At 40.5% G+C, this 15,022-nt stretch overlaps 1 protein-coding gene across 1 annotated transcript in view; it reads right to left on the bottom strand.

Moving 5' to 3' along the window:
* Positions 1–3,358: 3,358 nt before the first annotated feature.
* The window catches only part of RFX7 (regulatory factor X7), a 48,089-nt gene continuing 36,425 nt past the window's right edge, over positions 3,359–15,022 (bottom strand). Inside the window, exons 6-9 of the mRNA XM_021537403.4 lie at positions 13,742–13,826; positions 12,869–13,076; positions 11,571–11,866; positions 3,359–10,681 (exon numbers count right to left, since the gene is read on the bottom strand). Of these exons, the coding sequence (XP_021393078.4) occupies positions 7,370–10,681; positions 11,571–11,866; positions 12,869–13,076; positions 13,742–13,826 (3,901 nt within the window). The 3' untranslated portion in view covers positions 3,359–7,369. The remainder of the gene's footprint in view (positions 10,682–11,570; positions 11,867–12,868; positions 13,077–13,741; positions 13,827–15,022) is intronic.

Raw genomic sequence — 15,022 nt, 5'->3', positions numbered from 1 at the left:
CCAAGTCTTTATCAGTTAATTTATAATGTAGGATAAGTTACAGAGTTGTGTTTTCCCATCCATACTAGAAACAAAAGAAGAATATTTGCAAAAAGAGAACCCAATAGTCGAAGTATCTTGAGAAAGTACGTTGAGAAGTAGGTAGGTTGGCTACCTGAAGAAGGCTGCAGGGACAGGTTCTCTTGATTCCCACTAGCTACCTGCTCCACACAGTGCTTCAAAAACCTGAGGCTACAGATGGACTCAGCTCCAGCAGCAGTCAGGTAATGCCCTGTTCTGTTTAGTCATCACAAAAATCCACTACTAACAAGTGAACATAAGGCTATCAACTCCTGAAAAAATAAAAAAAATATTTTCAGTTTCCTATGTATCTTCTTCTTCCCACCTTAACCACATATGAAGGCTTAAAAAGCACATTTAGCTTATTTGGTATAATATATACACAACTTTAAAAATAGTTACATCAAAAGTGGCCCCTTATATGCATAGGTAGGTTAAATGAAGCTCACAAACTGCTGAGGCTCATTTCAGTCCTTGGGCCAATTTTTCAAGTACAATTTTAACATTTGACTCAAAAACCCCCTACACAAACAGCAGCATATGCTTTGGATCAGTAGCATACTGCTAACATTGCTTGAACCAGCAGCTTGAGATCCACTGAAAATTTTATTCTAATAGGCATCATCTAATTAGGTAGTGTGCATAGGCAAAGTTCCAATGATACATAACTTACCATAATCCATATAAAAGAGTTTATTTAAAAGAAAGCTGACAGCAGAGAAAAGATGAGCCACAGGGACAAAAATGGAGCCTTTTAAATGATTTCAGAGCGGAGGTATTACCAGATATAGAAAATGGGTAGGCAGGCCCAGGAAGTACAGACTCAGGAGGAAGCATAACAAAGCCATTGGAGAATAGATATGCAAATGTTCCAACACATTTCAAGTATTTACATCACTAGTAGGATATTTCCTACATATCCAAAGCACATGGCAGAAATGTTATGACCTATCACGAACTGTAATAATTTAGTTACGTATTCTGCATTATATCAAGATAGTCTTTTATTTGGGGTATTTAAACACTTTAATCTGCAAGAAACAGCTGTCTTTTTAACACTAAATGTTTTCTAAACAATTTTTTCCATGCCCTCAGTTCACTTCCAACTTAATTAATCTGGCTTTCCTGAGTTTGTATTTCGCCCCTTTCTTTTTTTAACAAGTTGGTTAGGAAAGGCAAAAGAAACTGAAGGATTTGCAATTTCATCAGGTAATGTTAACTATGCACTAGAAGGTGTTGATTTGTTACAAAAACAGTAACAAAGGCACTCAGATCCTGTGAAGTAATGCTTAAAATGCCATTTGCTGGAGTGAGCACTATGAAGAGAGGACAGTACAAGCAGTCTCACATCCCTTCTGTTCCCACAACTGTGCAGCATGGAATGGGCCACCAATCCACCCACACATCTGGCCCATGGAAGGCGATCTTATTTGAGTTTTTATAGGATTTTCCTACCAGAAGCAACTCTGCTCACTACTTCAAAAGTCAAGCAGAAAGGATGTTCACATGAGAACTTCCAGCTGCACTTTCAGATAAAAGGCAAGGACACACAAGTGGCATCACTGCCAGCACTGGGTGGGAGCTGCCTGCAGGCTCCTCTGTTATGGCTACCTGGCCAAGGTTTCCCTGCAGGCAGAGGACAAACACAGCAGAGCACAAGGACAGCATAGCCCAGGCTTGGGCACAGGTTAATTGTTAACTATTTTGTGGATCCCAACTCAGAAACATCTTAAGCATACAGTCAGGTCCCTGCTCCTTCCTTAAGTTTGGAATAACTTCCTGGTGTTGCTCCAATTTGTAAGCCTCACTATATATTTTTCTTCAATTTTGTCTCCTTATCCAAGCTTAACTTGTACCATTTTTGAGAGAGGGAGGAGAGCAGCAAGATCCAAGCATTGGTTAACTCTGATTGGCTTCAGATGGAGCTTCTGTCTCTTGAGTCTAGAACAGTTTCCACAGAGGCCATTTATTCTGTGACCATGTAATAATGCAGGTCTGCTCTAGAGAAGAGCTATCAGTTGTCAGAGATACTGTATGGACTACATGAACCACTGCCTCATTTGACACAGCAATCCCTAACCCCAGAGGTAGAAGTCTGTTTACTGGAATATCAGCTGCATTCACACATACAGATTTGATTTCTGGAGACAAAAATATTTCAAAGCAATTGTTTAAGACTTACTCTGGATGTCTTTATTAAGCACATAAGCATCTAATTATTAGAAATCTACAAAGGTCAAGACTTCAGTTCCAAGATTTCTACCTTGTCAAATCTTTCCTGTTAGGACATTTCCATTCACAGATTTGTCTGCTCTTTTGATCCTTTTTATTAAGACAAATTCTTGCAAATTTAGAGCTGAGATATTCCAACTAAAACCCATTATTACTTCAAGTGAATCAGCAATTTCTAAAGTATCCTTCTATTATCTCCTACATTATATTCCATCTCATAGCTTTGGAGTTTTTAATTTGCATTTTTTATGACTGTGGAACATAAAGGGTGTCTGTCAATTGTTAGTTGAGAACTCTTTGTAAAGGCATGTTCAGAATGCAGTGAGATATTTTAATAGTATTCCTTCCCATGATATGTTAAAATTAGTATCTTTCTGATTCTTTTATGTCTCTGATAATTCTTTTTCGTTGTTGATGAGCCTAAGTGATTTTGTGCAACCACCAAATCTTGTCACCTGCCAGCTCATCTCAGCATCTCTATAGTCTGGGATGTAGTCTAAATCTGAACAAGTGCTATCTCTTTGGCATGAAACCCTGAATATTTATCCTTATTTTTTTGTAGCCAGTTCCTGCTTTGTGGCAATGCCTTTCCATCCTGTTCACACAGACTGTGCTAGGTACACTGATGGGTTTACATGCAATTTTACAATCCAAATACAGGACTCCGCAGATCAAAGCACACATTTCCCCTTTATGTCAGCAGCTCAAGCCACACTAACACCCTCTTGTAAGAGTGCCTTACGTATATGGGAAGGCAACACCAGCAATGGGATGTTGTATGTCACAACAGAAAGAGCTAGTACCCAGGCACTGCAACACCAGCAATGAATTGTTGTATGTCACAAGAGCAAAAGCTAGTACCCAGGCATGAAACCAACACTTGGACTTGATCTGACCAAGGCACTCCAGTGACAAAGATTCACCTTCTTGCTCAGCTTTACTGGGCTCAGCAATTGCAGCAAGGTTCAACTGGGCAGCTGACATCTGTCATCGCACAAACTACAAAGCTCTGTATTTTAGACCAGCCCTAAAGCACATTTTCCATATAAAGAAAAAACTCAAGAAATAATTTTAATACAAAATGTTTTTATTGTTTTTGAAAACATTTAAAAAACAATTTTTGAGCACTTTCAATAAAAAAAATAACTGAAATGCTACTGCAATATTCAACTACTGTAGTTTCAGCAGTACAACAGACAACAAAACACTGGGGAAGAGGGGAGAAACTGGATTTCCTGCACTAAATGAAAATGTGGAACAGGGATTTTTCTTTCCTTATGGTGCAGTAAATAAAGCACAGTATAGTACAAGACTATTATATGATCCTCAGATGCACTGCACAAGAAACGCTTTCCTTCTTTTCAGTTCAGAAGTCAGTGCTTATTGCAATTACTTGCAAATTATTTACTTCATGAATTATCATGATAAAATGATGCAAAAATGTTTTTCAACACCAGAACAATAAAAAATAATCCAAGAAAGGAACATATTCAACAATAACTAAGCTGAATTAGTTAACATAAAAAAGGAAATAACTTGTGAATAACTATGCTCACCTGGTTAACACTGAACCAGCTTCAATACAGCAAAAGAATAAAAAAAAAATAAAAGTGGTTACAGGAATATATCTAGTACTGTACAAGATTAAGTCATTAACACTCATGCACGTTTTGTGATCATGTATTAACATGGTGAAGCAAACTAAACTTAATTTTTCCTGCTGCAATATTCTCACGTAAGAGAATCAAAAATAGAAATATCTCATTGAGATCAATGCACATTGCTACATAAGACAATTTCACCTGTCACTTTTAATGACATTTTGCCTTTTAATAATGAAACACATTAAAAAGTTTTTTTTTTTTTCATTTTGCCTTTTTTTTTTAAATCTGTGGGCCGTATTTGTTGCATTTATCCTAAGGAATGTGCCTGCCACAGGTTCAACAGAATTTTAGTGCAATATATGAACCCAGAAAGTTTGCTGGACTAACCAAGCAATCAAATTTAAAGTGTTTGCTGCAATACTGTACACAGGGTACAAATTCACTAGTTTTTATACTTTAGCAAAAACTGCTATCAAAATAATTTATTTCTTATGTTAGTAGGAAGCCAATAATGTAAACAAGGGGTCAGAACTGTCTCAAATTCAAAGTTTTGGAGTATCTGACAAAGACAGGCTTCCATTTGTTAGGATCACAGAATTTTCCTTTGGGTATTGCATACTTTGGTGTGCAGTAGTGCTCTGTCTCAATGTATCATAAAGAACTAACTAGCACTAAGTACAGGGACCTAACATTATAACACCAACACACAAACTTCTCTAAAATGATACATACCAATGTACAAAGCTGTGCCTGTGCCTTGGATTTTACTTGAAACAATTCTTAGCAAATTTAATACTTTTAAATTTAAACATATATTTGCTTTTAACCCACTGATTATAGAATATTTCTGCTGATTAAGTCACATGTTAGGCCCAATGTAATGTTTGCATTTAAAGAGAATTTTAAATGCACTTTTAAAAACCTTTGGTGATGGCTGCATAATTTAGAATGCATCAACTTTAAATCTACTTTTGCTTTTGTGAGAAATCTTCTTTAAAAAATTAGCAGTTAGGCTAAACCTTCCTTCCCCCAAGTGCCCATCAGTGTCAGTGACTGCGACCCGAGGCGAGGCCAGCCCACTGTGGAACACGGGCTGCTGCAGCAGCCGGGCAGCTCCTCCCGCAGCTGGCATCGAGTCACAGAATGACACAAGGGCTGAGCTGGAAGGGATCCTCCCCCCTTCATCGAAGCAGGTTTCACCTATTCACAGTAGTGCTCGCACTTCACACAGGGTCAGGAAACAGAAACAAAAAGGTGCTGAGTGTCTCTCAGACCCATCCTCCTACCAGGGCGGGAGGATGTTCAACACATCCTCTCAAAAGGCCATGGGCAAGTACAGGATTCAAGCCCTGCCTTCAGCAACTTTAGTCTACAAGAAAAATAGTTCAAGTCTTACTGATGGACACCTGGCAGGACAACAAGCAGAAGGTTACTATGCAGCTTTTAGTCTCCTCCCCATTACCTTGGAAGAGTCACTTTGTCTTAAAGCAAACCACATTATCGCAACATCCTTGTGCTTCAAGGAGGGATCGGAACTCTCCAGGTTTGCTCCTGATGAAGTGGCAAAGCTTCTGATGCAAGCACAGTGAAATCAGACCCCCATAAGGTGCTATTACTTGGCACACCTGTTCGTCCTTGCAGAAGAAGCCCTAAACTGGTGATGAACTGGGGGAAGGGCAAGAGAAGCCATGATATGCCAGCATCTCCAGTGCCAATGCAGCAGCACAAGTTGAATCAGTACTGCCAAAAAAACTGACCAGTACTGGGATCTCAAGTCATTTCCAAAAACTGAAGAAACAGAAAACCACCAAGTCACTTAAAGAAAAACACAAATCACATGAAAAATCTGAGCATCTTCCCCTTAGAGAAATCTAGGGGGTGGTTACTGAACCTCCCCCTTCGTAAATTTATGACCACTCATCAAAGAAATGCAAGAGAAGAAAATCTTTCCTGCTCTATTTTCTGCTTTGTGTCAGGCCACAGGAAAAGTAATAATTTTTATACTAGGCCTAAGGGATAGTATTGTAGCATACTCAGTGCACCACTTTTTTTTGTAAAAATTTGCCTCTGCAAGTCCTCTTTCTAGCATCAAGGCCATAGCTGGGTAAATACCTCTCTCTTTTGACCATTAGAGACCCATATATGCCATGCTGATAAAATAAAAGGTCTTTTTGGTTTGAGTGAACCAGTGAGACATAAGTCTAATTCTCATTTTCCAGAGGGGCAGTACTTTTTTCCTTTTAAAAAAATAGATTGATCAACCCTGTCAAATCACTTTTGAAAACTGAATTCAGGCTTCTAAAACAGTAAGTATTTTTAAAAGAAGTTTTACCAAAAGAATGATCATGTGTTTTGCTGTGTATCTGTAAAGTGCCTGGCAGTATTATGGCTCTATATGAAATATTTTTAGATTAACCACGTTTTCTAAGATTTTAATAATCTTTTGTTTGAAAGAAGGCGAGCAAGAAAGAAAGGCTCAACCTACTGAAGTAGAGAAAAAATGACATCTTCCTATGCCCTACACTAGGTTAGGAAAGAGCAAACTTTTAAAGAAAGGAACTTTCAGAAACAGTATTTTAATGAGCTCCAGCAGCTCCCTATTAAAAAAAAAAGGAAAAAAAGAGGGAAAATATCACGTTCCTTCTCTAGCATTGATACACAGTACCTATCACTTTAAAATAGGGGGTTATGCCTAGATTAAATCTCAGTACTCAAAATCTTTTTGCATTAATTTTACCTAATATAAAAACATTGACATGAGAACTAAAATATCAAGTATGTAATGAATATTAATGGATAAAATAACTACATAGATTTATTTCTCTTAAATAAAAAAATTTAGTGCATCTTTTTCCTTGATCATTCCTGTTAGCTTTTCCCATCTCTGCGTTTTACTGGAGACGCCAATGGCACCAGTGCTACAGAGATTTCCAAAGGTCACCATCGAGCAGTGCTCCAGACAGCTACACAATGATCAGGCATCTGCATGTCACCTGGTCCACTTGTACCCACTCCCCACCACCTTACCTACCTGCAGGCACCCTGCATTTCAAACCTGGATAACAAAGGTCAGTACTGATCATCTACTAAGAAGCAACAACCAATACAAAGTATGGAAAGCCTACTAACAAACTTGAATTAAAACCTTCCCAAAGCATCAACCATAGCTGTCATCACTGGCTGCCATTAACCACTTCTTTATTTGCTAAAACAAGAAATGTTGAATGGGAAACACTCCAAAATTCAAATTTTAATACTGGCTCTTTGATAGCCCATCACCTTCAGAGATTTGTTTAAAATTGGTAAGACTGCCTTTTCCTTACTGAAGAATGAGCAACAGGTACAGCAAACTTTTTTTAAAAATGCCACAATACATAGCAAGTGTTTCTGCTGCAGGAGGCACTTCCATTAAGACAAATACAATACGTCTGTCTTTTAGATACAGTGTGCTACATACATATTATAAAACAAGATTAACCCAACATTTCAACAGCAGGATGATCCTTACTCTCCATCCACTCAAAACCTGATGCAGTCATTGAGTTAATGGATTCATTGCAGATTTGTTGAAACAAGGGGTCATTTTTTAATTCCTCCAGTGTAGCATCATCATCTTGTCCCTGCTGACGACCTGGATCAAACAGTAGATTTGTGTCTAAAGTGTTCAGATCATTAATGCTGCCTGAGAGGTCGGAAGACAACCTGATGTCGCTGGGAAAGACAGATGCAACATTATTGAGATCTGATGCCACCTGATTCACCAGCTGCTGGTTTGTTGGCAGACTGTCCTCCCCTAAAAGGTCTTTTACAGTGCTGCTAAAATCTATTTGCTGCTCTCCGATGTCTGATTGTGCTTGGTTATCTCCAGAAGAAAAACTGATCTGATCGGTGCTGCTATTTTTTGTGAGGTAATTTGGTGTTTGGAATTCATAAACTGAAGTGCTGGAATTGATCATACTTTGTGGGTTGGCACTAGGAAAAGTGGTGGATGTCTCCAAAATCTGAGTGAGATTCATCCTGGCTGTGTAATTTGAGGGCATGTTGTTCATTCCCAAACCTCTCACTGCATCATCACTATCAGAATCAAGTTTGTTTAACAACACATTGGTTATTTTTTTAGTGTTTGTTTGTTTCTGAAGAGATGGGAAGGCCGTCTGCATCATCACAGTCAACGGGACTGACTGGCTTCTCTGTGCTATGTTATTGGCACTGGTGTCTGCATGGATATTAGCAAATACATTGTGAACTTCGGGAGTCACTGGACTTCCAAAAGGTGTCAGATTAGAACGTGGTATATTTGACACAGGGTAAACAGTGCTCCCACTGAGATTACGCTGGCGATGGACAGCAGGGCTCACACTCCGGCATCTCAGACTGTTGTTGAGAGATGAACCAGTTCCTTTGTTGTCCAAAGGAGCAGGAACAGCAAAGCCCTCCTGCTTGGTAGTGCTACTGACAGGGGCTGCCTGGTGCTGCACAGGTGAAACAGGAGTCACGCGACCAAAATGAGTGTCGTGGTGGCGCGGCTGAGACTGGTATGACTGGCCGGGAACTGCAAAAGCGTGAGGTTTCCTGAAGCGATCTTCCACCAGCTCCTGGTAGCTTGTAAGGATGCCATGGTTTGCAACTGAGGAATTACCAACCGCACTGTAGCCATTATTCATCCACTCGAGCTTGGTTTTGTCAGGATGGGTAGCCATAGGCCGCTGCATCGGCTTCACAGGGCTACTTGATATGATGCTGGCATCGTGGTAAGCCATACTAGAGCTGATGGGAGTAAATGCAAATGGGTTTCGGCATTCCACAGGACTTGGAGGGACACTGCTGCTGCAGTTGGAATGGGGTGTGCCAATGGGCGTGTGCCGGCTGCTTCCTAGGGCACTGTCAACGGGAGTCGTCTGAGCCAGCCTTGAACAAGGGCTCTCTCGAGACATGTTCTGGGATCCAGCAATCATTTCGGAGGTGGGTGTTGGAGTTGGGGTGGGAGTGGGAGTTGGGGTGGGAGTGGGGGTGGGAGTGTGAATTGGAGTGCTGTTGTTATGGATTGAATGGTAAAAGTGCGTGCTGCTTGGATGAGATGATACTGGAGCTCCTTGAGCTGCAGCCTGACTCTGAAGTGTCATTCCTAGACAACCACTATAAGGATGTGAATTATTCATGGACATTTGCTCCTCCATGAGCACCAGCTCCTCCACAATGCTGTCCTGGGTAAGGTCATCATCAAATGAAAAGAAGTTTTCATTTGACTGAGGGACTGTATGCTCAAACTCTTTCAGCTCAGACTGCAGAGGTAACTGATTTGAAGACTGTGCTTGTATTTGATCCAAGGAGTCCTGGATCTGGCTCTGTAACTGCTGGCTGTACACATCCTGCTGTATACCTTCGCAGTGCACCGGCTCCCATGCGGATTCCTGTAAGTCACTAGAGCCAGAGTGCCCAGCAATAGTCATAACACTGATATCTTGCTGCTGATCACAATTCACAGATGCAAAGTCAGAGGTTTTGGTGATATGGTGCCATGTATTTGGGTTAAAGCTGCCATCAGATTTTGAATCATTTTCTATGATAAACAAGTTTCCTTCCAATTTTACTTTTATATCTGGAGATGAAGCTGATGCAAGCTGCTGTTCTAAAGCAGGATCACAGGTATTTAAATTGGTGCTCAAAGAAAGGTCTGTTGCTAAGGTTGCAGCAGCTGTAGGAGGTACAGGTACTGTCACAGGTACCTTGATGGGAACTTGAGCAAGTGTTGCTGTATTGTCACTGTTAGCTAATGATCCGACCTTCAGAGACTTCTTAACATTGTTAGCTTTTTGACCCTCCACAGCACTACCAGTTGCAAACTGCTCCACTAGTGGTTTCTTTACAGGTGGTAACTGGGAATCCTGAAGTGTGGAAGGTTGTCGCTTTCTTGGACTTCTGGTGCATGTTTTGTCTTTAATCATGGACTCACTAGTAGGAGGTGAATTGATGCTGGTGCTGGACAAGTTTTGACTGGCAACTGTGAGCTTAAGAGGGCTTTGATTATTGCCTGCTGAAGAAACTGGTGTGATTTCATCAGACTGTGTCTTATATTTGGTCCCTGCTTCTTCAGCTTCCTGATCACAGCCCTTACCTGGTTTTACCTCAATGACATCATCCGTTGAAACCTTCAAGGCTGCAACCTCAAAATTAATTAGCTGTGCAGGAGGCAGGTCAGGGGTTGCCTTTATGGATTTAGACACGTCAGAGCTCTCTTGGCCTTGTGCAGAGTTCTCATCCAGCAATGCTTCTGGTTCTGTTTTGATCTTGACTGCAGGCGTAGCTACAGCAGTGCTAGGCTTGGATCCTGGAGACTGAAGTGAAACAACAGATCCATTTTTGATCTGTGGACCAGTCCTCCCTTCTTCCACTGCTCCTGCACTAGTGCTAACTGAAGGTGTCTGTTTGACGGGCACACTACTGCTGCTCGGGGCAAGAGATATTGCTGTCATTTTTACCACATTTAAGGAATTCACATGTGGGGCTGGCACAACAGTCTTGATTGGGCTACTGGTAAATAGCACCGTTGTGGGAGAGCGGATGGTGAGAGCACTGGTGCTTGCTGGCTTGGGTAAAATCTGCTGGTAGCGATGCCGGGCAGAGCGGTCACCAACGGGGCTAGCAGGAACGTTCTGGGGAGTCTTTGGTGGCTGCTTGACTGATTGCATGTGCTGAGTGACCACCTGAACATTGAGTGGCAGGACTTTGCTATCAGACGATCCCATAGGACTTGGAGATGTCACCAACTGCCTGGTTCTTGGCACCTGTAAAGAGAGAAAAAGAAAAGGTGTGGTAATGAAGTGAGAGGTGCCCAAGCCCACACATTATTTCAGCCCCAAACATTTCAAAAGTGAAAGACAACACAGCTCAATACACCAAAGGTAGTGAATGTCAGTTTGAAACAAAGTAAGTTCTACTTGTCTAAGACAATTTCTATTTCTCTGCCTAAGGATTGGTAGACAGACATATGCCTTCTATTTTTAAGGCATGAGGCACTGGGTGTACGCACTAGTCTGCTCTTCTGCTAATGAAAGGGTCATTCTCATACAATCCTTCACCACCTGGGACGAAAAGACAGACATACAAAGCTAAAGAGGAGAGGGTGTGTTCAAAATACTGCTCATTGTTAACTCAAAACTGAGTTAAATGCAAACTCACTATCAGACAAAAACTAGCTTACCTATCAAAATGAACAGTGAACATCTTAAAACCAAATAACCTTCCTATACTCCTTAGCCCAATTTCATAAGGCTGAAAGACAAAAATATTCTGCACTACAGACATTCATTCAAAATAAAATTGTACCTGTCACTAAATGCACTGGGCCAATGAAAGGCAATTTAGATTCTGTATTAGGGCCTCAGTGACCCACACAAATTAGTGTCAGCTCTCTCATCTAGTTAAACTTCATGTCCAGGCTCACTTTAATGACTTCCAAGATGAACTTGGCCCATGTTAGATGGTCAGAATTCTGCTGCCTCTGTATCAACCCGGTAACTAATGAGCTATGACACACTGCAGACAGAAAAGCATCAAGGCACCCAAGCCCTTGAATGGAAACTATTCTAATCCACTGTCACCACTGCTTAGCTACCGGCAATGTACAACCTTTGCAAAGGGTGGATTCTCTAGAGAATTGCCGGAGAGAATTACCGGTATGGGGCTGGGGACAGCAGCCACAACGATGCCAATAGGTGGAGGGGACAGAATGGCAGGACTTCCATTAGATATACTGGTCACACCGTTGGTTGCAGTGCCTTCTGTTTTCTTTACTGGAGACTCTCCAGGCAAAGGAGACTGCAGTTTCTGTTCTTGCTGCTTCTTCTGGATCTTACGCTGCAGCTGCTGCTTAGCATCAACAGGAGATGGCAGAGTTTTCACTTGTGGTTGAAAAGAATTACTTTCAGCAGTAGGTATAAAAGCTGAGGGCTGGGGGATCCCTTTTATTCCTGAAAACGAAAGAAGGAGAACAAATTGCAACCAAACATACCCTGTCTGCTGTGGTGACACTTCTACATCTAACAGATAATATATGGCAGGCATGTCCAAAACCATTCTGGGAACACTTCCTCCATGAGTTGCTACCATCCATTTCATGTTTAAATATATTCAGGTTCAGTTGATTCCCACATTTGTGGCAAAATCTCTGTCTATTAGACAAGCTAGGCATTAGCTGCTAAAATACTCTGTATGGGCCTCTCATTTCTAATCATGTGAAATGGCAACTTGTGTGTCAGCACAATCTCAGCCCGGTGCATTTCACTGAACTGGCAGCAGAGGGCGGCGGGCACGTTTCAGATGAGCCTTTAAAATCCAGAACCTGCCGTGGTTTTGTTTTGTTACCTGTTCTAAGGCAGCTTTAAATGAAAAATGTTTTCAGAAAGCTGTGGGTCTGTGTCACAGAGGAGCAGCTTTGATCAGATCATTATCTAATGGCCAAGGCATTAAATATAGTGTATCTAGTATCAGAATGGATGAAAACCTCTGTGTGATCAGGGATAATGGGGGAAAACAGCAAAAAGAGACAGAAAATTGTTTCCAAATCAGGGCAAGTTAGCAGATAGAAACACAGCTACACCAGCAGTCTATCTACAAACCAGCACTGTAGTAGCAACATACTCCTGTTCTAGTCAAATATGTAAGTTCAGCACGATTACTCACACACCCTGAAGCTCACATGCCCTTAAGTGCTTTAAAACACCAGGATCCTCACCACAGGAATGGGAGGATCACCATCTAAACCTGAGACCAGTGCTGATTTTCAGATCTTTACCCAGATGACCAGCAAGAACAGTAATTTTCAGCAACATGACTAAAATCACATAAATGAATGCTGAATGCTCAGAGTCAGTGTTTAAGTTTGCCCTGAAGAGAAGTGCTTTCTCAAACCAAGCTGTTACTGCTCTCTGCTGGAAGATCCCCCATTTCAACATTCAGCATTGTCTCATTACCTGCTGGTGCCCCTGCCATTACTGTTAAAGCTGCCATTGACTTGGTACCAATATAGTGACTTTTGACAAGGAAACGAGCCAATTCCAAAACTGTATCAAAAGGCTGGCTCAGCACTTTCTGGGCCCATTCACAAACAAGCCGGCAGGCTGCAGAGACGACTTCCTCATCTGCACTTTGCAGCTGCCCCGATGGCTCTGCTCCGTCCAACTAAACCAAACAAACAAAGGAGGAAAGGTTACTTGAATTAATAAGGGTCATAAAAGCATGAAAACAAAAATAGAAAGCAAATTATTATCAGAATCACATCAGAAGTTGGAGCAGTATGCTCACAGTTTTAAATGAAATTATGAGAATGAGATCACAACATCAATATCTTTCAAAATTAAATGTCTTAAAAATTTACAGGTTGTTCCCAAAGGCATTATATGGAATTGACATTCCTGGAAGAAAATCACAGACAGAATCCTAGTATTTGGAGCACCAACAATTCATTTCCCCCGTATCCAGAGTCTTGTCAACTTAGTAGTCACTACTACCTAGGAACTGCTTCTTTCACTGAAGTATCTCTTCCTTAGCACTGACTTTAAAAAATATGGTAAAAGTAAAACAGAATCATAGTTTAAAATATGTATACAGTGGATAGGAACACTCTGGACATCTACCTCACCTCCTAAACTAGTTTAAGAGTATTGCAATTCATCACGAACTTTACAGAAAAAAACATTAAACACTGATTCAGAACACAAGAATCATAATAAAAATCTTAAAAGCTGAAAATATCTTCACTTTGTTTTGAAAAGCTCTGACATAAAAACAGCATAATAAATGCTAACTTGCAGAAATATATATAAATAAGCAAATACATATCATACCCCATCTCCAGTTTTATGAAAGTCAAGGTTTGGCAGTGTTGGCATATGCACAAAAGCCTTCTTCCTCAGTCCACTGTAGCAATATGTGAACAACAATTAAGGTCTACATTGTCTGCTTGTTAGCTGGGGGATAGAAGAGCAGTAATTCCTCTGATAACCCTCATAAGCTTCAAAAGCTAACTCAACACAGAACTAAGAATTCCTGTCATTAGCATGATCTCACAGCCAGTCAGAAGTCTATCAATAGCTGCATTCTTGGCCAGGTCATTGGGTTTCTCAATCCATGCAGAGATGCTGGGTATGATTAACTTCATTTGATGACTTAGAACAAGCACAAAACCATTCCAGGCAGCTTCAATCAGCTACTCAATATTAAAATAATTAACATAAATCTTGACTAAACTCTCTTTCTAAAACAAGATAGGACAATTAATAAAAAAAAAGTCAATCACTATTTAAAAATGCATTCTCAAACTTAGGTTCTACTTTGTTTCCTTCTCCTGAAGGACTTCCTCAAACTGAAGTTTCCCAGGACAAGATAAAAAGCCCAAGGAGTGCATTTCTTCCTAAGATTTCACACTATTCTTGAGGCACTCTCTCCTCATCCATGATAATTTTTCTGTAAAAATATAAAGACAGACTTTTTCTGACACTGATCTCATCATTTTCGTATACAAAAATATGCTCCCTTTATTATTTGTACTCACTGGTTTATAGGTCTAAAAATCAAATCATCCTTTCTTTTTCCTTTCCACAGCATCATCTGGGAGCTCACACACACTGTCTTTTCTCTATGACACACAAATCCTTTCCAGGATCACTAATTTCTCACATTCTGTAAATATGTCTGTATTCTTTCCTAGGCCATGGAGTTTGCAATTGCTTGCATTAACCTGGATGAAGCATAATTACAGTAAAAGAAATCTAAGGAGCCTGGGAATTACGGCAGGTGTGAGACAAGGTCACATTTTCATCATTCTGAATTAGAAACATTGGAAATAGAACTTAAAGAGATCCCCTGGGTCAAGCAACAATTACATTGTATGAGTTCTTCCTTAACACTTCTCTAGCTCTATCCAAACATGAGTACTAAGTTTCAGATTTCACTATTAGATAATCCAACAATGTATTCTATGAAACAGTTTAACTGACACATAACTTCTCTATTTACTACAGCATGGAAGGCTTTTTCCCTCAATGGAAGAGAAGCAATTCTGGGCTGCCTGCTAGCATTTAATTCTCTAAGTGCATGCTTCAAGTGAGACCTGGCAAAGGCCAGTA

This window comes from Lonchura striata, chromosome 10 (genome assembly GCF_050655825.1).
Source record: "Lonchura striata isolate lonStrDom1 chromosome 10, ASM5065582v1, whole genome shotgun sequence".
Classification (NCBI taxonomy): Eukaryota; Metazoa; Chordata; class Aves; order Passeriformes; family Estrildidae; genus Lonchura; species Lonchura striata.
Note: the sequence above shows the minus strand (reverse complement) of the source record. Positions and strands in the feature narration are given on the sequence as shown.